This window comes from Polyodon spathula, chromosome 8, assembly GCF_017654505.1.
Source record: "Polyodon spathula isolate WHYD16114869_AA chromosome 8, ASM1765450v1, whole genome shotgun sequence".
Taxonomy (NCBI): Eukaryota; Metazoa; Chordata; class Actinopteri; order Acipenseriformes; family Polyodontidae; genus Polyodon; species Polyodon spathula.
This window is the reverse complement of record NC_054541.1, coordinates 20153212-20178569: the sequence shown is the minus strand read 5'-3', so window position 1 is coordinate 20178569 and position 25358 is coordinate 20153212. Positions and strand designations below refer to the sequence as shown.

The following is a 25358-nucleotide window of genomic DNA, read 5'->3' as shown; positions in this document are numbered from 1 at the left end:
AGGAATTAACCATATTGTGCTACAGGTGTTCTCCAACAAAATCATTCTCCAGAAAGTTTATATCATTATCTTCAATGAGGTGCTGCCAAGAGGAATAAACATACATTCAATTTCTTAATCACATTAACTTAATTAATGCATATAGAAACATTTATCAACCACCCCTAATTAATCACTAATTATCAACTCCTGGTCATTAATACAATTCATATTCACAAATAGGAAAAAAAATCGATTATTTTACACAATGGTAAATATAGCCTATTTTTGTTTCACATTAACTTCTGTTACTAACCTCTCCAAAAACGTATTGAATAGTAATACCCCTCCTATAACTGTGGTTTTAATGTTATTTATTTGTTATTTAAACCAAATTTGGAATATTCAATGCAGTGCACTACTTTTATGCAGCATGAAAAAGCTGGGACAGCCAGACTACGTTTCCCCTGAAGTTGCAGTAGAATGAGCACAGGTTAGAAGACAGTGCATTTACATGAATGCCTAATGGAGATTTGTTTTTTGTAAATAATGCTGGCTAAAACATCAAGTCTGTCATTTTGACAAGACAAATGTGCCTTCATAAGGTGTGAGCTATTTAGTTAGTATTTGTTTCACATCAAAGGGAGCTGTAATATATATTCATTTATAAATACATCTGCAATAAAAGAAAACAGATGCAAGGTGAAAATGCAGACTTCATACAGTATATATCATGTGGTTAGCTATTTGTTGTGTTGCTTAGTAATATTAGTAGCACAACGTGTGATTGTGTAGAAGGTGTTTTTACAAGAATTGCTTAACTGAATTTTGGGAGTTGTTTGCGGACCACAGTTTGGGAACCACTGACACAGAGACATTTTATAAGCGCAATAACCCACTTCAGGGCGTGTGGTAAGACATATCTTATTCAGGGAATATGTCCTACAATACCATACAAAAAAAACAACTCATACAGAACCATACCATACAAAGAATAACTCACACAGCACCATACCATACAAAAAAAAAGGTTCTGTAAACTATAAAAATCAAAAGTTAGATTTAGATTGAAAAATTCTGCCCGTCATGCAATACTACTCAGTTTCATTGTAAAATTTGATTAGAAAGCAAGTAAATAAATAATTGTAATTGCTAAAATATAACCTAAACAAACTAGATCTACAATAACACAGTTCCATTTGACAGGCGCGTCCTTTGCTATGGGGCAGGGGCGGCAGTTGCTAAATATAGGAATGGAACTTTTTTTTTTTTTTTTAAGACACAGAGAAAATAACAATTTTTTTACTGCTTTAGAAATCCATGAGCCAATTAAATTAGAGATTATGATCCTCTTGCAAGTCATAGAGAGAGAAAGGCCTTTCAAATTTTTAACCGGTGCTCAAATTGTGCAATGCATGTGTTTGTGTACAATGAATGTTTTCAATTCGTTTTGCAGTATGTGCCACTTACAAGGTTGTGGGCACCAATGTCATTGAGGCACCTTGGCACATTTTAGCATTCTTCAAGCATTTGCTAGACTAGTAGTGGTCTGCTTGTAGTGTCTGACAAAGTACTCCATTAATGCAATGAAGGAGCTTTATTTCAGTACTGCTCACAGCAAGACAAGATCAGCAAGAAGAAATTTACTTTAGGATCAAGACCCCTGCAAAGACTGGCTGGAACAATAACTGGTAATCCCCATTGTTCTTGCAAACCAGTTTCTTCAGACCTTTAATTCTTCCCATGTTCACACTAGCATTATCCAGGGATAATCCAACACAATTTTTCCATGGGATTCCTTTCTTCAAGAAATCATTCACCCGGTTAAAAATACCATTTGCAGTAGAATCATAATTGCAGATCATCACCTCGAGCATTCCCAGTCTAATTTGAAGGGTCAAGAAACTGAACTAATAAAGGATACAGTTTATCTCCATATACATCATTGCTTCCATCAAGACATAACCTAAAGGGTTCTGTCTTAACAAGTTCAGGTATGGCGTTGGTACACTGTGGTGCAAGAGCATTCTTTATTATTATAGCTGTAGTCTTGCAACACCCACATGCATATTGCTTAGCAATGCTAAAATCGTTAAACATACTTTTAAACATTGGGCCTGCATGGTCTGTTACTACTAATGGCTGGTTGTGCTCAATTAAAAACCTGGTTTTCACTTTCTGCTTACATGCTGCACTTTCTATGTGGGTTTTCCAATCACCAACACCCTTGTCCACTGGTATTTTATTGTGTCAAAAATAGATGGCATTTAATAAAATTGGTATCTATTCTGCACTCAGGAGTTTCTTTATTAATAGCATACAGCTCTTTTTATTTTAAGTTTTTTGTTTTGATTTCAGCTATGTTCTTGTTTCGGCACCTGTAAATAAATATAGTGTTTTTGTCTTTTCAAGCCTACCTCCTTACATTATGGAACTGACATTCACGGAGTAGTTAATTAAAATGTTATTTTGGATATAAATAACTTCTATTTAGTAAGAGCTCAACAATATGAATTTTATAAAATAATTTAAGCACTGCATTCTAAATAAATTAGTGTCACCATATTTTGATGATCTGTACTCCAACATGCAAGAAAGAAACATTAACACCAGCTGCATATTTTATTTAAAAAAAAATAACACATTGAAAACATAAGTTTCTTAATTTAAGTCACAAATACCAGTTTTTTCCATGACATTTGACAAACTGCACAGATTTTCAAATATACTTAAAGAAAAAATAATGCACTTCTGTTTTTTGTGTGTATACTGTACCAAATATTAAACATTAACCTCAATAAAATAGCTTCTCATAAACTTGAACAAATGTTACAGTGCCTATTGGTACCAAGTATTTGAGGCACCTAGATTTATTTTAAGTTTAGCACGGTGCCTCTCCAAATTCCCTTCCTCTTGGATCTCGCCCATTAGTCTTGCAGTGCCTACAAAGGTACCACGAAATGTTCCTGTCAGGACAACTGGGGAAGTCAGTACCTCCAGTCACTTTTTTTTTTTTTTAAAAAGTAACAAAAACAATTATTCACTGCCAAACATGAACTACTTTAGATGTGCAATGGCTGCAGTATAGGACACTGACCTTAGGTTTAGGGTTTCGGTGTTGGGAGAGGATTATTCATGGTTTTATTAAACAATAATATGATAACCAATCAGGAGTGCAGTGTCCCGACAGGAACATTTGGTGGTACCTTTGTAAGGACAGCATTAGTGTTCTGCCATCAGCTGATAATCCACTATGCCTTTCTTCTTAAAGGAGTACAGCCTCTCTACATGGCATTACCTACCCAATAATATCTTACAACAAAAGGAATACCGGTATGCATTTTTTTCTTTTATTGTTGGTACAATACCCATAAATATGCCATAATATTTTAAAGAAAAGTAGCACAAATGTCGTTTTAGCTGGTCACCGGTGCAACGTCAGAAAATGCATTTCGGTAGCGTTTTTTTAACTTTGCTGTATATCAGATTTTACACACTTGTCAAAAAACGCATCCCATACTATTCTGCGGGTTCATTTGTTGACATTACAGCGTTTACATGGAAATATGAACCCCCCCTACAATAACGAAAACATTTTAAATATATTGTTCAAAACATTAACAGTATAAAATTAATTTTTGAAAAGTTAGTGGTTAAATTTATATTTTTAAAGAGCTGAATCAGCAAACTAAGATAGCTGCTACACAACTCTTGTAACACGGTCATGATTAAGAGACACACTTTGAATAACCGAATAAATCAACTAATTAACCCAGTTTGAAGAAAAAATATTATTTTACTTAAATAGTAAGTTTGTTTTCTATTACTCAATAACGTTATATTTCCATTGTATGATTATTCACAAATGTAACAACATGCAAATAGGCTACAATTTCCCAAGAATGAGCGATACAACTGGCAGTGCAGTATCAAGCTATATGTGCTTATACCATTGGTTAGATCATACCATACATTGACCAATGAGAGCCAGCAATGAGTTAGTTTATTTTGCTTGGTAACCCGTTTTTACACAAAATGAGCCAAAACAGAAAAACTAGAGCCCTGTTAAAATCTTGATCCCTGTTAAAATGATCAGGAGCCAGGGACTGGCTGTTAAATACATTGTTCCTCCTTTATAGCTGTATGAACAACTCTGACAAAGCCTCGTACACACAGGCTAAATGCGGTTGCGAGTTTATCTTTTGCTCTTAATACGGTTTAAGCACACACACAGTTCGGTTGCAAAAGGCAGCGACAACCGCACTAGTTAATCCTGTTCAGAACAAGTAGTGAGTTTGGTTATTAATTCAGTTTGGTTTGTTACTGCACAGCAACTGTGTGTGTGTAATGGTGGTCAGAATTCAGCTGTTAGTTTAAACAGGGACTCACTTCAGTAATGAAAGGCGTGTGTGTGTGTACAACAAACAACCGCAGCCAGTGCAGTTTGTTAATATGGCTGTTGTGCTAACCGGAGTATGTGTGTGTACAAGGCCTCAGTTAAATCAGCACACTCATGGTTGTGATAAGACTGATTAGTTCAAAGAATATAACCTGATTAGTGATTAGTTCAACAACGTACTTGAAACCCCAGACTGGTTACAAGGCTACTGCGTGTTTCTAGGCCTGGTCTATTATGTTAGGTTGCCTCTTATAAAAGTTTACCAGAATACATTTTCATGGTAATTTTGCAGTTTTCCCAAGGTTATACTATACAATAACTATAGTTTAGCATGATTTGCCAGGTTTATTAATATGCTTTACCATACATCTCTGTGCTTTACAATGCTTACCTATGCTTTATTACACTAATGTGCTTTTACTATGGAAAACTTTTATAAGGGGCTTCTTAGCAGTTTTATATAACCAGCTGGATGCTCCCACTCCCTATGGCATACAGGCACTGACAATTAGGAGCCCTGATCTAGTTCAAGGGCCAGTTCTCCTGGGTGAAGATGAGGTCGACAGCCTCGTTAACGTCCTGCACAACGTAGGACGCCTCCACCAGGCTGGGGTCAAAGCGGAAGTCGCGGTGTCCGTGAAAGACACGCTGGGTGACGCTCTCGTGTGGGTCAGAAGGAAGCTCCTCATGGCGGCTGTACACACCTGTGCACACCAGGATAGATCTACAGCTCTCTGCATGACAGCTCTCCACTATCTCCCCAGCAGGGGACCCAGCCTCTCCCCCCTCCTCCTCCTCCTCCTCCACCACCTGCCCGGCCTTCACCTTGGCCTGGACTCGGGACCGCTGTACAGACTGCAGGGAGTGGTTATATAGATTGGCGCCGTAGATGTCTGCCATGGGGTTATCCCTGCAAGACAGCGGAGAAATGACACACGTTATTACATACACAACGATAACATGTTTAGGTTTTTTTTTTTTTAATGATCGCTAAACATATTTTTAATTCATCCACTTTATGCTGACACTTTGTCCCACTGATAGCTTTTGGATCAGTATTTTATTTGCCAGTTACTTCCACAAGACTCTTGGAAATGAAACATTATTAGACTCAGTGGGCCAGATTTATCAAGGTCTTTGCAATGAGCACCAGCTTAAGTAAAACTGTTAGCATTGCTTGTTTCTAGTTATGTAACATTAACAGTTTTTCTTTAAAAAAATGGTTGCACACTGGGAGTAAAAACATTGGGGTGAACAGTCAAAGCCTTTTTTTACATGTTCTTTAACATACTGAGATTTTTTGCAACCAATCAAAAAAGTATAATATAAAACACTGAGACTAAATGCGTAAAATATGTATGTATAAATGGAAAAGACCTGTAAATACTGAATAACCTTACAGTTTACAGATCCTACAGAACAAACACTACAGCTGACCAAAACCGATAACCTATACTGTACATCTTTGACAATTGTTAAATGTTTAGGACAAATTCTACTCAACGTATTGTGGAAACTAGCATTGTTGCAGAGGGGAGCGTGATCTGGATACACTGCGATCCTTAGAAGATTTTTTTTCTCCTGGCAAATGCTCCAGAATAAAAATTTTGAGAAACATATTGCCCAGTTTATTTAAGAACCATGATAAGTGTTTAAAATTTCAAAGAGTCGGCAATGTATTAAAAATATAACACTGCAATATGGACAACACAGGACACAGCAAAGGTAACGTTGTGTTTCTTGTAAACTTCGCAGGGTGTTCTTTATCAAAACATACAGTACTTTGAAAAATATTCTTTCTTTGTGGATATGTCCTATTGATTTTTTTTTGTATCAGTATTGTATTAGCCTACTTCTTCCTCAGTTAGTCCAAAACATAGACTCAATGCATTCTATCCTGGTGTGCAAGATTTCCAGAAGATCAGAATCCACGTTGGTGTGACCCAGGCTCTCACCCGATAGCGTAGAGCCTGCGGATTGGCCTGGACCAGCCCCTGCTCTTTGCCTGTTGCCTCACAAGCAGTTCAGCGTAGTTGTAGGTTATTAAACTGGGCTTCCCAATCAGGGCCTCGTATTTCAGCTCCTTGCCTGTGATCTTCTTATAGATGCTCTCTAAGCACACCAGGAATGAGCCGTGGCCAAACCTGAAAACAAACAATGTACAAAAATAAAAACATGGGTTCATATACTCTAACACAGCAATGTTTACAGCGTTTAGGTTGCATGAGCATGATGCACATTTCTTAGGTATTCCTAGAGGGCTAGAGAGCAGACTTGGGCACCATGGCTACACAAAAATATCAGAATATTCAAACAAATATTTTCAGATGTATTCAGATACAAAAAAAAAAAAAAAAACAGATGTTCGTATTCGCTACAAATGGCAAAAATACCTTGCACTTATTTACTGACTGTTGAATTTAAAGCATAAACGAGAAAAAGGAAAAGAGAACTCCTGATCTGCTTCTTTTGGCTTTCTGATAAGTATAGTTTATTGAAGATAAAAGTTCCGAGTTGTAAAGTTACAACCAGACATCTTAAAGGTTACATGGGGACAACATTTTGCAGGTATCCTCTTTCCAAGCACGGATTAGAGTAATACAAAAAACATTTTAGTATTCTCAGTTTAAATGCAGTCTCTCAGTGACATCATGATTTTTCTTTAAACCAATCAGAAAAAGACACAAATCTCTTCTCACTTGGTTAATTGCCCATTTGTCCTAACCCTAGCTTCAAAGCATCTGGTTCAATTCAGTTTATCTTTGAAGTAGCCAGTTTTTATAACCCTCAAAATCAACTGCAATTTCCTACGAAAACCTGTTTTATTTCTAGTTTGTACTGTCCAAGTAGGAATTTAACCTGAATCTGACTTAATCTTTAACCCATTCTGTGAGTTGTATTCTAAGACCAAAAATTCATTTATATCTAAATAAAATGTTACAACACCAACTCACAAGAATTTGTGCAACAGTTTTAAAATTATATATGGGCCATTTTGTTTTTGCTGCATCTCCACACCTTTTCACCTTGAGGAGTCTGCTGCTCAGTGATGTTTTTAGAAAGTTTGCTGAACTTTGATTTCAGCCTTGTCAGGATCACCACGACCTGACAGGGCCCCTTGTGGGTATTCACCAAAACATGTAAAAATAAAAGTGCCTGTGTAGCACAACTGTATGTACGGTCTCTAGTGTCTCCTTTCTGACTTTACCCATTAAACAAATAAATATTTGACAAGACTCATAGCCATTTAATAAAAATGAGTGGAGAATAACAGGTAACAAATGTTCAGCATATATTGATCTGGCCTGATCTTTTATAAAGTGCGTTAAAAACAAGAGATGCGGTCCCTTAGCACTCAGTAATGGCCACTAGATCTGTTTTTTGGTTAAAATGAGTAAGAGTGGTTTCTTCACCAGTCTAACCTGGGTATCTTTGCCTCTGCCATCCAGAGGAGGTCCATGTTACAGGCCAGCACAGGGATGTGAGGGTAGGGCGGTGACATCACAGGATTTGCTGGGTACCCATTGGTCAATAGCAAGTCCACAATAAGCTGCAGGTTGGTCTCCCACCGGATTGGCTCTCCAAACAAAATCACAGCTGGAAAGAATCAGAATATCACTATACTGACCTCTCAAAGTACAAATAGCAAACAGAATAATTCCAGTAAATCATATCTAATATATATTACAATCACTTTGTAGATCTCTTATGCTAAAACTAAAATGTGTATTTGATTTATGTTTTTTCAGCATTTATAACAGTAAAACTGACAACTGTATCTTGGACTCTTTTCCATGCTGTACTTCCCGTTGGAGTGCATTCGACACTCGAGTTGCTTCTGGGAGTTTGAGTTCTTGCAAGAAAAGCAATTCAGATTATTTAAAAAAAAAAAATCTTTTTTTTTTTTTTTTTTTTTTAAGACAACGACTCTTCCTGAGTGTTCTTAAAAGACACAGTGGCTCACATCCGAGTACCAATCACTGCTTTCCTATGACCGAATGTCGCAAGCAATAGTGCATTTTGGCCCATTTGTGTATGGTTTAAGTACGTGCTAGTTAGCGTCTGAAAAAGTACTTAATTAGAGAAAAAAGGAATTTTATTTCAGGACAGCTCACAGCAAGGTAAGATCAACCAGAAGAAAAAATGACTAGGCTCATCAAGGCCTCTGCAATGCAAGACTGGTTGGAAAAAGAACTTGTATTTGCTAAGAAAATTGATTAAATACTCTGATGGTAAATATTCTTTCACTCAACTTAAAATATAATCCTACTTCTTTAAATCACAAATGAAGTAGTGTGTAAAACTGTGGGGCTAACCCACTAAAATTGACCTTTGGAAGCTATAAACAAACCGGAATGTAAGCAAAGTCTACATTCTAAAGAAGTTGAGTGCACAGATAGAGGAACTATGGAAGAATATAGTAAATATCCATATATAAAATCAACAATAGTTTCAATACTGTCTGAGATTGTCCTTTCTATTAAAATGTGTTGTTTGTATATTGAAGCTATTCATAAATATTACCTTGTTTCCACGGACAGCCAACTCGTGTCAACTCGAGTGCGCTCAAAACAGAGCTGATTTTACCAGTGCTTGCTAGTCTAGATTAAAAGGTTGCCTTTGGTTGTTCTCCAAGTTGCCGCAGTGACATTGGATGTTAATATAACGAGTTACTGTGGAGGTTATTGTGGCCTGCCGAGTTCAGAAATGCTAAAAACATTTCCCTTCCCAGAAAAATCACACTGGGCTAAACTTAGACCCTTTACCCTGTAGGGGATGCGGGTCCTAAAATGTCAGTATTGCTGTAAGAACATCTGGGACCACTCTTCCAAGTTTTGTGAAACAATCTTGGTTTCAAGTACCCCCAACCCCCCCCCCCACCCCCGTTATTGTGGCCTGCCGAGTTCAGAAATGCAAAAATATATATATATTTTTTTTTTTTACACTTAAGCGGCGCAAAGAAACCAAGCAAACCTTGCTGTTGAAGTATAAAATGTACAATATGTACAGTGCCGAGAAAGTTTGTGACCCGCAATGATAATTATGGAAATTCCATATGTTTTACCAGGATAGCCTTGAATCAAAACGAGTCTTCTCTTAAATATCCAATAGGGTTTACATTAACCAATTCCATGTCTTTTGAAACAAAATGATGTATGAAATTAGACAAACAATGAGTAATTAAGATTCAGGGCATGTGAAAAAGTAAGTGAACACCTGGTTTTATCAGCTCAAGTAAGGGGATAATTAGAATCAGGTGTTTAAATAATTAGGTAGATCTTCAGGGGTGAGTTTGGGAGGCCCCACCCTATATAAAGATCAGAAACTTTGTGAGTTTGGTTTTCATCATACAGCTGTGTGGAAACACGTCATGCCACAATCAAAAGAAATCGCTAAGGACCTCAGAAAAACAGTTATTGATGCTAATCAGTCTAGAAAGGGTTACAAAACCATTTCTAAGGATTTGGGGCTCCACCAATCCACTGTCAGACAGATAGTCTACAAATGGAGAAAGTTAAAGAAAAAAGTCACTCTACCCAGGAGCGGTCATCCTACCAAAATCTCTCAAAGAACAAACTAGAGAATCATCAGTGAAGTCGCAAAAGAACCTCAGAATAACATCCAAGGATCTGCAGGCCACTCGCCTTGGCTAAAGTGAGTGGTCATGAATCAAATATCACAAAAAGACTGAACAAGAATGGTGTTCATGGAAAGATAGTCAGGAGGAAACCACTGCTCTCTAAAAAGAACATTGTTGCCCGTCTGAGGTTCGCCAAAGAGCACACAGATGATCCACAAGATTTCTGGAACAATGTTCTCTGGACAGACGAGTCAAAAGGTAGAACTTACTGGCCTCAATGAAAAATGTTATGGTTGACAAAAAGCAAACACTGCGTTCGAACAGAAAACCTCATCCCAACCGTCAAGCATGGTGGTGGGAGTGTGATGGTTTGGGGCTGCTTTGCTGCCTCGGGACCTGGACGGTTTGCCATCATTTACACAACCATGAATTCTGCATTGTAACAGAAGATTCTAGAGCAAAATGTCAGGCCATCTGTTCACAACGTTGACATCAGCAAACCGCTCGCCCACATGATGCCATACACGCTGTCTACCATCTGCCCTGTATCCGTGAAGATGCCATCGAAGGTGAGCATTTGCCCACTGAAGTCGGTTACGACGCCGAACTGTAGTCAGGTCAAGACCCTGGCGAGGACGACGAGCACGCAGATGAGCTTACCCAAGACGGTTTCTGACAGTTTGTGCAGAAATTCTTCGGTTGTGCAAACCCCCAGTTTCATCAGCTGACCTAGTGGCTGGTCTCAGACGATCCCGAAGGTGAAGAAGCCAGAGGTCCTGGGCTGGTGTGGTTACACATGGTCTGCGGTTGTGAGGCCGGTTGGACGTACTGCCAAATTCTCAAATGACGCTGGAGGCAGCTTATTGTAGAAAAAAGAACATTCAATTCTGTGGCAACAGCTCTGGTGGACATTCCTGCAGTCAGCATGCCAATTGCACTCTCCCTCAAAACTTGACACATCTGTGGCATTGTGTTGTGTGACAAAACTGCACATTTTAGAGTGGCCTTTTATTGTCGCCAGCACAAGGTGCAGCTGTTTAATTTGCTTTTTGATATGCCACACCTGTCAGGTGGATGGATTATCTTGGCAAAGGAGAAATGCTCACTAACAGGGACGTAAACAAATTTGTGCACAAAATTTGAGAGAAATAAGCTTTTGTGCGTACGGAAAATTTCTGGGATCTTATTTCAGCTCATGAAACACAGGACCAACACTTTACATGTTGCGTTTATTTTTGTTCAGTGTAAATCTAAAGGTTCACATACTTTTTCACACATGGATATTGAATCATTTGTGGATAAATAAATGTTGAAAAAGTATCTGTTTGTGTCATTGTTTAATCAGGTTATCTATCTATTATTAGGCCTTATATTAAGATCTAATGACATTTTAGGTTTGAAATATGTGAAAATCCTAACAGGTTCACAAACTTTCTGGGAACTGTACTTACTGAGCACACATTAAATACAAATGCACGCAAGTCTGTGCGCAGTGCTACACCTAGAATTCACACATGTAGTTTATTAAAGGTAATTATTCCCCATGTAAGGCAGTTCAAAATACTTGCCATGTAAAAAGCACTGTTTTACTAAAAAAAAAAAAAAAAAAAAAACAACTTCACTCTGAAGCAGTCTGTCCTCGGGGAAGGGCCACTTAAAGTATTCGGTCCGGCAGGATGCATAACCTAACCTTCATTTGTGCTCCATCATCAGAGACATTCTCAACTTCAAGGGCACATTCTATTGTCATACAACACATTCACCCAGTCACCAAATTGCAGATAAAGCCAAGCTGGACAACTTTGTCTTTCAACACTGTCTCCACACAGAATTCCGTACTTTGACTGATAAATTAGACCTTTATTTTGCCTGGGGTATCGTGTAAAAAGTGGTGCGCTTCCCTGGAGCCGATGAGGGCTTGGGCGTCTACATACTTAGCATTAAAAGACAGACTTTTTCTGTGTGATGTGGCAAAGTAATGCCATTCTGCAATGACACTGAAGTCTTGCTGATGAAAGCTAAGTTTGAAGTTTTTGCAATTCTTGTACTGCCTAGCAGCTGTGTTTCAATTCAGGGACCCCCCTCTTGATCAAAGGAATGACGACCTTCTGAAATATAGTGTTGACGTGGAGTGCTGCATTTCATTACTCGTCACTGCAACACTCACATGCTTAAAGTTCATTGTCCTGACGGAAGTAGACCACAAACGGATGGAGTGTTGCCCGAGAATTGTCCCAATGAAATCAAGTTCATAACCCCTTAGTTCCAAGCTAGTGCCAGCGATTTCTTTGGTCAGGGTCACTTGTTCGCTTTAGGTTGACATTTGCCAGGTCACGGCTCAAAGGGGAAATTTAAATAAATAAATAAATAAATAAATGGATTAGCATTTCTGAACTCAGCGGGCTTGAAAACCCCCAGGAAAATTTTTCTAGCAAAATCTGAGACTGTCGGGAATGACCCAATTGTAATGCTGGATTTGTACAACACACAGGGAATTAAGGCTTAGGCTATTTGAATATAAACAGAATATAAATCTATACTGTTAACAGAAAAAAATAGTCAAAGACAAATCACTGTAATTTAATAATATAAGTAAATGTTCGATTTACATCAAATAAAAATAGACAATCCTCAACTTACAACGCACAGCATTATTACCCTGCTTCGACTTTACGGCATCGATACGGCACTTACGACACAGTGAGACCTGAACCACGCGTCATGTGCGCAGCTCAGTGTCTGAACTGCAATACCTGTCGTGGTCGCCCTGAATCAGTCTAGCATTTTTTAGGGTTTTTTTTTTAAGTTTTTTTATGCATGCAACTTTTTTTTATTTATTTATTTGCCATTAATGTCTGATAAGAGCAATCGACTCCGAACGAAACCTAAGGTGTGAACTCTGTCACAGGGGCTTAACTTCAGGTGATCGTATTTCCTGCTAGAAGTACCACATACACACACTGAATATGTCATTGGAAAGCCCAGAGTCTGTACTTTTAAACAAGTCAGGTAGGTGCCTCAGTAATATTGGCATAACCACCAGGCTGAGTGTAAAGAGTTAAATAAATATTTGCGTGAGTACAATATAACGGGTCATTTTTGTAAAAAACTATATTATCTGGCTGAAGAGTCAGGAACGTAACCCCAATTAATAACATTGTTCCTATGGGAATATGTGCTTCGACTTACGATACTTCAACTTACAACGCGACTTTCAGGAACCAGTTGTGTCGTAAGTGCGAGGACTGCCTGTACTATGATTCAATTTCTCCATCTTTTTTTGTTGGCCTGGCGTAACAAACCTACCAACGTAACTATGTTGGTCACCAGTGTGGAATATGAGTTAAACAGATTCCCACCATCAAGCTGGCATTACAAAGATGAAAATCCAAAAATTAAAAATAAACTTTGGTAACCGTCATAAAATACTAAAGTCCAGAAAACTACGGTACGCATGAATCATGTTCTGACATTCACGCAAACAGGGACTAGTTAATTAAAATGTTATTTTGGATAGAAAAAGGCTATTGTTTCCCAGAAGCCATTAGGGCTGGAAGGCATTAAGTCATAAAGGCTTTCATTGTTAGATCTTTCTGCCAATAGAGATGCAGGGCTATCTTTATTTTTGTAACCTGACAATGTACTTTTAACATTTATCACATTTTGTATGTGATTGTATCACAAGTTTCATCAGCTTATTTTGTATCTCTTCATACCAAATATAACACCCTCATTTCCGCTGTACTTGTACAGTATGACTGCTTCTGCGTAAAAAAGAAATGGAATACGGAGTAGTATTGTTGATTGCCAAGAAATAAGTTAAAAAAAATTCCACACCTCATTTTATTTTTGAGAGTGGGTTAAACAATATCCGTGTTGTGCACTGTATCAAGCTGCCTCATCATCCACTGCCCTTATGGATATTAACACCAGAGTCTCTTCATCGCTCCAATGGGCATAAGTGGAAGTTGGACACAGGTTTTGCTCAGGTGTAAGTAACTAGGTGAAATTGCATTGGAGCAGTTTGTAAGTTTTAGTTGTTTGTAAAGCTACTGCAAGTGTATTCGGTACAGTAGCTGTAACCACCGGAATTCACAAGCCCGGGATGCAGTTTATCAAACATTTTTAGTAATAGTTTTAAAGAGAAACTTGGTAATTACAATCTGTATTATACTTTACAACACACATTTAGATCTGTGTATAATTAGCAATATGCAAAGTTCTAGGGAATACAGGCAAAAAAAAAAAAAAAAGTGGGGTTATCTGATAAAGGAAATACTGCAAACAAAACATTAATTTCCCTGCTGCCATCTTTGGACCATGGTAACTTATGTATTCCCATGCGACTTGTACAGTGGCTTTAGGAAAGGACTTGAACAAGCTAGTTAACACTCTCGAGAAACTAGTGTTTACATGCGTAAGTGGCCGATGATTTCATGAACTTTTCTTGGAATCTCACAAGAAATTGAGACTTTCCACTGTACAATACTGAGACCGTTTTTTGGGACACTTTCACTTTCCCTGCCAAGTTTCACCTGTATTGCCGAGTCACGTGAAACAAACCAACATGTAAACTAGCCTAACGTGTTGATCAAGTGTAAAACGATTAGCCTGTGTATTTAAGCTCTCCTTTGTCCTCAAACAGTGTGGGTGTTACAGAGGAGTGTGTAGTGTGTGGTGGAGAAAGGAGTGAGAAAATATTAACCGATTTAATTGGAAAAGTTTGTAGAAGTTCGAATTACAACTATGAAGTGTTTTGTTACAGGAAAACGGCTTAGCCGTTCCGTTAGTTTGGGAAGACCAACTACTGTGTAGTAAATTACCTTCAATCCGAGGGAAGTCCTTGTCTGGAGGTATCTTAAAAAAATAAAAATAAAAAATTATTTTTATTATATATAACACACACACTAGACCCTGGGATATGATACAATTAACTGAAATGTCTGTTTGTATCAGACGGCTTGTGTGCCACATGGAAATTATGTTATACTACCTATTCAAAGCTTAGGAACATATTTTTGCACGTACTAACAATCATAAAAGTACATTCCATTACAAGTTATATTTTATATATTATATACACACAAAAACCTGTATTAACAGACCACTAAAGGGACAGTCTAATAGTGGTCTCAATACAAGTGGTCTCTTGAGGGCCCACAACTTATGAATTTTCTATTTCTTTCCGATATGCTTTCCTGTAATTATGTATGTCTTGCATACACTGTAAAAGCCAGAAGATATAATATGAACAAAAGTATGTAATTTAATAACATACATTTAGCTAATGCATTTACAAAACACATTCTTTTGTGAAAGTAATGAATGCTTGCCCGTCTCATGTCACACAAAATGTTTTACATCCTTTGCAAATTTCAATACCTGAGTCTGCCTTTTATTGCATCTTGAAAGATCTTTTTCAATTACCACGTACACTGCTTTCATACTCTTAAGTATCGCTTGAAATTCAGTGTTTATTTTCCTTTTAACGGTTTGCCTTTAAGTCTGCCATTGGCTGGATCCAAACAACACCTCCATCAAAAATAGCCAGTCAAACTCCCAACCCTATTTCTAATAGTGATAGAGCCCGCTCTAAGGCTCGGGACGTATAACTCCAGTCGCAGTCATCTACCACATGGTAGAGCCCGCATCGACAGGCTCTATACTTAAGTAGAATCTGGGAGAAGTGATTAATGTCATTGCTTGCTCTTGTGTTCGAATAATGAAGGTGAAACAGAATCAGCAAGTCAATCAGGACATCAAGGCAAAAAGAAGCGACTATTTACGAATTAAAAGTTTAACATATTGAATGGGCTCAAAACATGGTTACGTGAACAAAAATAAAAAGCTAAAACTTAAAACCCTAGTTCTTTCAGTTTCAAAATGCTGTATCAATCTTTCTAGTGCTGAACTTCAGCAGTTTCTCTAGCACCTAGTCTTTACAAATTTAATAACTTGAATTCTGTCATCTAGGGAGGACCTTTTGTTTCTCCACATTTTCTCTCCTCCTTTACAAGAGCACGCTGTTGTTTTATTGATTACGGATAAAAGACTGCTAAAATGGTTACCGTATTTCTTTGAATTTAGGATTTAAAAACATATTGTTCTTACAACAATAGCCCTGTGTAAGGGTGCTTAATACAGGTTTGTGTCCGTTGCTGGGTAAGGGAATTGTGGTCGCGTTAGACAGGAGATCGCTTAATACAGTTAAATAAAAACACAAATATCATTGGAAGGAATTTAAAGTAGTCACTTAGACCAGGTGATTGCTAAATAAAGGTGGTTCCATGAGCAGATTTGACTGTGTATGCATGTATGGATAGATAGATAGATAGATAGATAGATAGATAGATAGACAGATATTATATCTATCTAATCGGTGATTGGAAATCCTGGCCTGTGATTGGTTAAAACCTCATCATTGGAGCAAAAAAAAAAAAAAAAAAAAATTTGCCCCGACTCCTTTCACCACGGGGCAATAGTATCCATCTGTCATGTGATTGGTTCACATCACTGTCAGTCCTGCCCCTTTTCAAAGGAATGCCCTTCTCCCCTGCAGTCACAACAAGAGACCTCTCAAAACATGGCCCTTTTTCAGTGCTCATTTTCATTCTTCCTTAAACAATGAGTTGAGAACTAAAACATTTCCAGGTAATACCATATCTGATCTAAAAGGAATCCAAGACAGTGAGGTGAAGACCATTGGTCCATCTGACATGGAATGACCCAAAAGCTCAGGTAAAATGTAATAGCACAGCATAACTGTACAAATACTGTTTTCAAAATGAAGTAGTTAACGTGGCTTTGCCCCCTCCTTTACTCCCTGCTCTGTTCACATTAGAAATGAATCCGAGGCCTGATGCAGTTTACTGTTTCTTCAGTGGTGACACGCTAAAGCTGGAGCTAACTCTGTAGGGCAGTTTTTTGATCTGCACATTAATTTAAAAAAACACATCTTCACCTGCAAGACACACAGGCAATCAAAAAAGTAAATTTGTTTACATACACTAATGTAGGGTAAAATTACTTGTGTTGGAATTAATGCAGACTCAAAACTACACCAGTAGGTGGACTAGTTAGTCTAGGACTCAGTCGCACTCAAAGGAAAGTGAAATTGGAAAGTGTGAACAGAACAACAGGTTGCAAGTCTTGCTTCAGTGCTCACTCAACACCACTACAATGTCACTGTGAAACAGATATAATAGAATGTGTGAACATACTAATAATGTGGAATAATGCAAAAAGATTTTCATAATTTATCCATATTTTTGAAGATTGTACCTGTTTGTTTAGCTGAATGGGGCAAAGCCAGAAAGGGATGTTAGTGACACGAGATTTATAGAAGTTCTCTAGCTCCTAGCCCCAACTCATTGTGGTTAGAATATGTCTTGAGTTTATAAAGAAACTATTGAATTTTGTTAGTATAAAACACATACCTGATCTTTGGGCCTTCGGTTTTGGTCCACCACATCTAGCAGGGGGTAGGCCTCACGTAGCATCTCTATGGTTACCACGTGTTGGAAACCCATACTTGAGCCGCAGTAGTTAAGTGAGAATATATTAATACACACAGAACAGAAAAGCCAAAAATCTAATTTTTGATTTCAGTAATTTCTAAGAGATAATTTACAAAAACACTTTACATGTACAGCATAATGAAAGCATGATAAAAGCATAGGTAAGCATTGTAAAGCTCAGAGAGTTGTGGTGAAGAATATCATGGTAACCACATAGTATAACCATGGGGCAACTGCAAAATTACCATGCAAAATGACTGTGGTAAACTTATTATCAATGTATAAATGGCACTGCATGACTACACCAGCTCAAGAGGACAGTTGGAAATTAAGTGGAGACAGACTTAGGAGAGAGGGTAGATGCTTCTTTACACAGAGTGGTGGGAGTGTGGAATGGGCTACTTAGCCATGTTGTTGATGCTGATTCACTGGGTTCCTTGAAGACCCTACTGGACACAGTTTTAAGATCAACCAGATATTAGGAACCAGACAAATGTTAATTTCGATTGTAAATTTTCTTATGTTCTTTTACTGTCCCGTACCACACATGTAGGTCTATTTTTAGGTCCTACCTTTTAGGCAAAGTACTCCCTAACCTGAATCTTCGGGATTTAATACAGAGCCACAATCTTACCAAAGGCAGCAACTTGATTCCCATACTTAGGTTACATACATTTTGGGTATTTGATGAGGACTAACTCTATGAAGCACTATATACCAAAGTGTTTTTGCAAAAAAGTGACAGCACAGTGACACCAAATACAAATGGCGAAATACATGTTAATGAGTGATGATCAAAGCTTTACACATTAAAACGAGAAAGTTATCACTGGTCTACCTTAAGCTGAACACTGGGTTTTATAACCATTAATATCCTGGATATCCTTAAATTCTATCTTTCTAACACATATTTATGGGGCCTATTGAACTGAACTAAAAGCAGGGTTTACAATTAGTTTTGAAGGATGTGGCACTTACAAGGTTGTGGGCACCAATGTCATCGAGGCACCTTACCACATTTTTGCATGGTTTATACATGTGCTAAACTAGTAGAGGTCTGCTTGTAGTTTGACAAAGTACTTCATTAATACAATGAAGGAGCTTTATTTCAGTACTGCTCACAGCAAGAAGAAATTTACTTTAGAATCATCAAGGCCTCTGCAATACAAGACTGGTGGGAAAAAGAACTGGTATTTGCTAAGAAAATCAATGAATATTCTGATGCTAAATATTCTTTCATTCAACTTAAATATACCCCTACTGCTTTAAATCACACACATTATACAGAGTAGTGTGGAAAATGATGGGTCCACCCCACTAAAAATTACATTTGGAAGCTATAAACAAACTGGAGTGTAATCAAAGTCTGCATTCTATGGAAGTTGAGTGCACAGATAGCTAAACTATAGAATACAGCAACCATCCATATACAAAATCAACAATAGTTTAAATATTACCTTTCAGGGATTATCCTATTTAATTTATTACCATTTGATACTGAAGCTATTCAAAAATAAGTTAGTATTCCACAATTTGCATATTATTAATTTCGTTGCATACTGCAATGGGCAACCTGACGACATATTAATTTAGCTGCTGCCTTTATCCAAGACCCATCTAATTATTAATTATTCATTATTCATTTTGCTTCGGTCTCAGATGGCTTAAGATATTTAAATATATATACGAAAATACTTGCAACACACACAGGGAATTATGAACGGAATGAAAAAACGAAACTAAATATACTAGACAGCAAACAACCCAAGCTGCTTCTGAACAAAATAAATCTATACTGCAGGTAGTAACTAGGGATGGAATGAATACAGCGGTTCCAAATAATTTTCCTTTAAGGTCTCACTGAACCTGTTAAACTTTTAAATCACACAATTAGGTTGTGGTGTGTGTATAATCTCCAAAGTGCTTTCAATTAAAAACAAACTGTTGCCTTTTAATCTGTAGACAGGAGAGTTTCGCAGGGCCGATGCAGATCCACATTATAAACACATAAGCAGAACAATACTAACGTCCTCATGTAGGGTTTAAAACAAAACAAAAAAATAAAAATTAAAAAAATGACAACTTGTAAATTAAATTTGTACAACTGTGCGAATTTAATACAGTAGGTTACGCAGAGTGACTATATATATATATATATATATATATATATATATATATATATATATATATATATATAGAGAGAGAGAGAGAGAGAGAGAGAGAGAGAGAGAGAGGGATTTGAAGGCTAACTAGTCATACTTTCACTCCAACTTCATAACCGCTAAGCTACACAGATTCACATCTTAATACATTGCATCAATATAGGTTGAACAATGTTGCTATTCCCATAATGTGTACAATAAAAGCAGATCGAACTTGCAACAAAAACACAAGCCAAGTTAGTAGAAACAATTGCAGCAACCTTGGCCCGCATCGGTTTTACAGTTGTACCTATTTGCTTGGTGCTGGCCAAGGTTACCCAATGGTTTCTTAACTTGGATTATGTTTTTGATATCTCTACTTTAAATGGCTGGGCACTTTTGATAACTTGGATTTTTTTTTAATTTCCACTGTGTTTTTGTTTCAGATAATAAATGCATCACTACTGTACTCGAATTTAAGATGCAGGCTATTTTTCAGAAGCAAAAAGTGGTTAAAGTGCGTCTTGCATTCGAAGGAATACAGAAACTTGCTTATTCAACATTGCAAATTATGTGTGCTCTGCTCTCCATGCCAGAACACTAAGCTATAAGACGGTGAAGTCCTGTTTTCAAAACATTTCTTAAAACTGCATCAACATAATTAATAATCAAACAAAGTATTTTTTAAACATATTTAATATGATCGGCTAGTAACTGGAATATTTCAATGACCGGATTTCTTTCTCTCTATAAATCAGGGACACGCAAACCGTTTATCGTCTGACTGCGGCCCAATGTATTAATTCCATTTCACTTACGATTGCATTTATTTATTTATTTATTTTTTAAGCAAAGAAGTAAAGCGTTTTATATCATGACAGGATACTTCTGGGCAGCCTCTACCACAGGTCCCTGTCCCGAGACCAGAACATTCTTATTGTGGTACTGGGTTAACATCCGCAAAGGACTGTGGGACAGCATAACCTGGTCCTGGGACACCTGCAGAGGAATTAGGAATATGTCTTAGCCCTTCTTTCTAATGTGTGTACAATTTGAGATGCATATACAGTAGACATTTCCATCTTCTACTACTGTTTTACAATGAATGTCCTCCTTCAGTATACAAATATGGACTAGAGTTCAGGTGTACATTGGAAAACTATTGTCCCAGAGGGACTGGATGATACAGGGCTGCCCTTATAAAAGTTTCCCATAGTAAAATCATAGAAGTTTAATAAAGTATAGTGAACACATGGTAAAGTGTATGTAAGCATTGTGTAAAGAATAGGAGGTATGGTAAAGCATATGAATAAACATGGCAAACCAGGGTAAACTGTGGTAAATGCATAATATAAACCATGCAGAAACTGCAAAAACACACAAAGTGGTTTCACAGACACCGATTAGCACTATCTTATCAAAGTTAACATTAGTAAGTCCAAGGTTAGTGCTAATAGTGGTCTGTGAAACCAGCTGATAGTGTCCAACAGGAAATTATACATTTTCTTTCAAATGTGTTTAAGCAGCAAGGTGTAAGCATGTCAAGATGTCAGAATCATTGCTACAAACATTTACTGTTGCTGTGAATGGTTGCTAAGGATATGTATTGCTGATACGAATATGTACCATTGTTAAGGACTTGTGAGGCTGTAATGCACTATAATATGTCACATGATGGCGTTTTAAGAAATGGCAAGACAGATGTTAAAACCAAAGTTTGATGTAAACAGTTTCTTACCTCTACTTCCAGTAGCTGGGACAGCTGCTCTGCTTTGGCTTGACGCATGCCATTCCCAGCGTTCGTGACGAACACCACTGGCACCCGGAACTCCCCATTTCCATCCACTAATTTCTTGAAGGACTCTTTTGCTGCTGGAATTGGAGTCCGCCCTCGGACAAGGACCCCGTCTATGTCAAACAGCAGGCCAAAAGTGGGCGGATTCTTAAACAGAGAATTCTGTATTAGCTTTAGAATGCTGTTGGTGTCACTGCTTTCTCTGACAAATATACCACTGGACCTTCTCTCTATTGGTTGACAAAAAGAACCTTTCAGGAAGAACAGGTGCTAACCTAGGTGTACCGTCTAACCCCCATTTCAAACTGATACTCCAGCAGCGTGCCCAACTGAACTTGAGCACAAAATACATACTATGTCCCCATTAAGAACATGAATAGAGCGGCGTTTGAAACAACTTTCGATGCTAGCAAGCCGTCCTTTGCCTCTCCGAGTGCCTCTGGTGCTCCTTGGTTTCATATGGCGCTCCAGGAAAGAAGTGTATTCAATTGTACTTCATGCTAATGTACACAAATGATATGCTAAAAAAGAAGAGTATTGTGTGTTCCACAATGCTATGCTGATCATCTGTTACCACCAGAATCATGACAGCACCCACAGAGGAGTAATCAGTTCTGAGCCAGCCAGCAAAGCAGGGGGGTGGCGCTTTTGAAACAAAATTTACTTATGGTACTATTGCATTAAAATTGGAAATTGAACAAATCAGAAGTTTCCTGAGTCTCACCAGGAGACAGGAGATCACCTCCCGACAAAATCGGTAGACTTGGCAGGTATGCATCTGGTATAGGGTTGCCACCTTTTCCACAGACCAAAAGCGGACATATTTCTCAGTCAAGCTAGGTCTATCAAAACTGCAGTACTCTGCAACACAGTTTAACACAATTCCACCAGATAGCATTACAAACTATAATCATGCATATACACAGTATTGTGCTCTTGATATGTCTAGCAATCGAACTTGCAAGCCAGAAAAATAGAAGCAATATCATCGTCCATTCGAGGCTAATCTTACTTGAGAAAAGTAGCTGTGGTGATAAGTAACAGCATGGTAAACCAGTGCAATTTCTAAAGCCTGTTTTTACCTGTTTTTCATAATAAAGAATTCTTGCAGACAATCACTGGATTTCTGAGCCTAAAAAGCCTGTTTGTGACTGTCAGAATTATTTGGAAGTCATTGCAAAATTTGGCTGTTGTCTTCTTCATCGAGTATGAACTCCATAAACGCCCAAGTCTAAACTATCATGCTATGGTCATTACAATATGTGTATTTATCATGTGTGGGAGTTATGTGTCTCTTGTATTTCAAGCAATGAAAATAATCTTAAAGTGCATGTTTCCCCAACATGCACCACTGTTAGACTTTCTAACAATTCTGGCTGCTACTTAATTAACCTCTTGTGAAAAAATAACAGAACTGGCTTTTTTGAGCAAAAACCATATATAAAGTTGGCAACTTGGATAAACTGAGTACTGTGATTGGCTGAACATGATCACATGACTGTGCAGCAATAATTGTCTTGTAATAATTCCATTTCAAATAAAAGTCTTACCGCACACCCTGTCGTGGGTTATTTCGTACTTATTCCACTGGATGACTATTTTTAAAATTAATTGACCTGAAAACGCTCCTCGTGGTTCTCTGTTTTTTTAGGATATCACTGCAAGATTATATTGCATTTTTAGCAGCTTTTCTATGACTGCTTCCCTGAACTGATGAAGTTGCTGTTTTTATACAATGAGTACTGCAATTTAGCCTTTCCAACAGCGGTTTCTAATGTACAGAATAGTTCATTAAATGATAAACAAAATGAGAATACGTTAAAAAAAAAAAAAAGGATGTAAGCTGGTACATTAGCATCCCAGAAACGGAATAATGACATAGAACTCTATACAGCACTGAAACGTTTAAAAAACCCAACTGTACTGCTGAACCGTCTTCTTTAATATTAGCATTGGAAGGGTATACATGTATTATAAAAAATAAACTATGGTCCTCTTCAGCGACTTACAGTAAAACAATCACATCTCGAGTTTCTGTGACAATTTATGTATAAATTTACTCGACCTTCGGGCTCGTAATTTATGACGTCACAGAAACATTCGATGAAAGTTATGTTCCTGTAACTCGCTGAAGCCCATCTCATATATATGAGATTCTACACAAAGACTATGACCATGAATGTAACCACACTACATTCGTTTCTAATTATAAATCACGTTTTAAAAAAAGACAGTTACGGATGTATCATATTTCAAACCTCGCGAGGATTGTAAGCTGGTACAGATAGAGCATCTAAGCTCAAGAACAAGACGAGACTATTACACGTGAACATAAGACCACACCAATTCTATCACTTAATTATACTGCGGGACGTTTTTTAAAAAAAAAACAAAACCCCACTGTACTGCGAAATAGTCTGAAACACAAAGACTATGACCTAGTGGTCTGAAATGTAACCATCTCGACTACATTGACTATGACCATGAATTCGTTTCTAATTATAAATCACGTTTTAAAAAAAGACAGTTACGGATGTATCATATTTCAAACAACTGCCTTATCCTATGTACAGACATTCTGAGCAGAAACCGTAACTTACCCGATTATTACAGCAGCATTTCGACAGTGACATACATCTTTGGCTACAAGCATTACAATGTCCATTTAATGCAAGCAGATGTGGAGATTTTATTAGCTGCCAGCCTGTTTTAAAATAGTTGAACCTTGTTCGTAAAGCTGCCATTATAAATTGCAATTTAGTACAACTGTTATTCTTAAAAATATAAAATTATAATGTCACTTGCCGCTTCTGCCCCGTCTTGTTTTGCAAGCCACAAAAATGAGACTCGACGCACAACATGAATGAACTCGGTTCGAGAAGCAGGCCAACGATATTGGTTGCGTTCGCCAAGCGCAGACTTTTGAGAGTCTGTGTAGCCTATGCGTCATATTACGCGAGTCTGCGCGCATACTCTGTACGAGTAAGGCAAACTGCTTGACCGCAGCCAAAACTAACAGAGGTCACGCATCCTCTGAGCGCAGAGTCTGCGCATCCCCTGCCTGCAGAGTCTAAAAGGTGCTGCACCCATATATTTATATGGGGGTGTGTGTGTCTATGCGGTTACTGTGCTGGAGCAGCCGCAGTTGCAAAACTGTAGAGGAGCGTTAGCTGATGAAGAGGCGTGTAGTCAACCAGATGCGGTCTTCATTCCACGTGCTACTGCCACCTAGCAGGGGGTGTGAATCTCTTTACAGTCATGTAATTGTTGCTATGAATTACATACTAAATACCGCACAGTAATACAGATACATAAATGTTTCAATTCTGAAACAGTTAAACTATAAAACAATATGCGTTGATGTTTTAGTGACGTACTTATACATTATAACTACCATATTTACGTTGTCTATGTATGTACCTGCTATACTGTCTTACAATATAACCTAACTTACTGTATAGTTATGCTTTGTAATTTTTTTTGACTTTCTTGTAAGTTTCCCTGGATAAGGGGGCCTGCCAAACAAATAAATAAAATGCATCTTTAGGGACACAGCAAGGGCACTTCTTGTGGAAACTTAAGGCAAGAGAACTCAAAAGAATTAAAATTCCAGTGATGGAAAATAATTTTTGTTTGTAGATAGTATTATATTTTTGTAAGGAACAAAGCAACAGAAAAAGGAAATTGTAGAAGAGACACTAACTGGACTGGAAAAAACAAACAAAACAAAACAAAAACATAAATTGCTTTCTCAACCAAATTGCATGTGTACATATTCACGGATGGAACATACCACACCTCATAGTAGTACACTTTTTTAAAAATTTTTATTTTGTGACAAACAACCTATTCCATCAAAGCCTCATCTAACTCCAGGTCAAACTTTGATGCCTCCAAGCAGATATTGTGTAGGATGCAGCATGCTGTAACAGCTGAGCTGATGTGG

At 37.7% G+C, this 25358-nt stretch overlaps 1 protein-coding gene across 1 annotated transcript; it reads right to left on the bottom strand.

The window, feature by feature from the left end:
- Window positions 1–3315: 3315 nt before the first annotated feature.
- LOC121319563 (haloacid dehalogenase-like hydrolase domain-containing 5) lies at window positions 3316–24515 on the bottom strand. The gene is made up of 8 exons (XM_041257136.1): window positions 24013–24515; window positions 21356–21559; window positions 20504–20616; window positions 17396–17489; window positions 14783–14816; window positions 7801–7975; window positions 6334–6522; window positions 3316–5288 (listed from the first exon to the last, which is right to left on the bottom strand). The coding sequence occupies exons 1-8, from the start codon at window positions 24154–24156 to the stop codon at window positions 4901–4903; spliced, it is 1341 nt and encodes a 446-aa protein (XP_041113070.1). The 5' UTR covers window positions 24157–24515; the 3' UTR covers window positions 3316–4900.
- Between the last annotated feature and the right edge of the window lie 843 nt (window positions 24516–25358).

What these genes read in the sequence shown, in the direction of transcription:
- LOC121319563 (XM_041257136.1), bottom strand. Translation starts at nt 24,156, where the DNA reads ATGGCAGCTTTACGAACAAGGTTCAACTATTTTAAAACAGGCTGGCAG. An exon ending in AATGCTGCTGTAATAATCGG is followed by an intron (nt 21,560 to 24,012) that starts GTAAGTTACGGT and finishes TCTCTGTTTAAG; the next exon opens with AATCCGCCCACTTTTGGCCT. An exon ending in ACCGAAGGCCCAAAGATCAG is followed by an intron (nt 14,817 to 17,395) that starts GTATGTGTTTTA and finishes TATTTTTTTAAG; the next exon opens with ATACCTCCAGACAAGGACTT.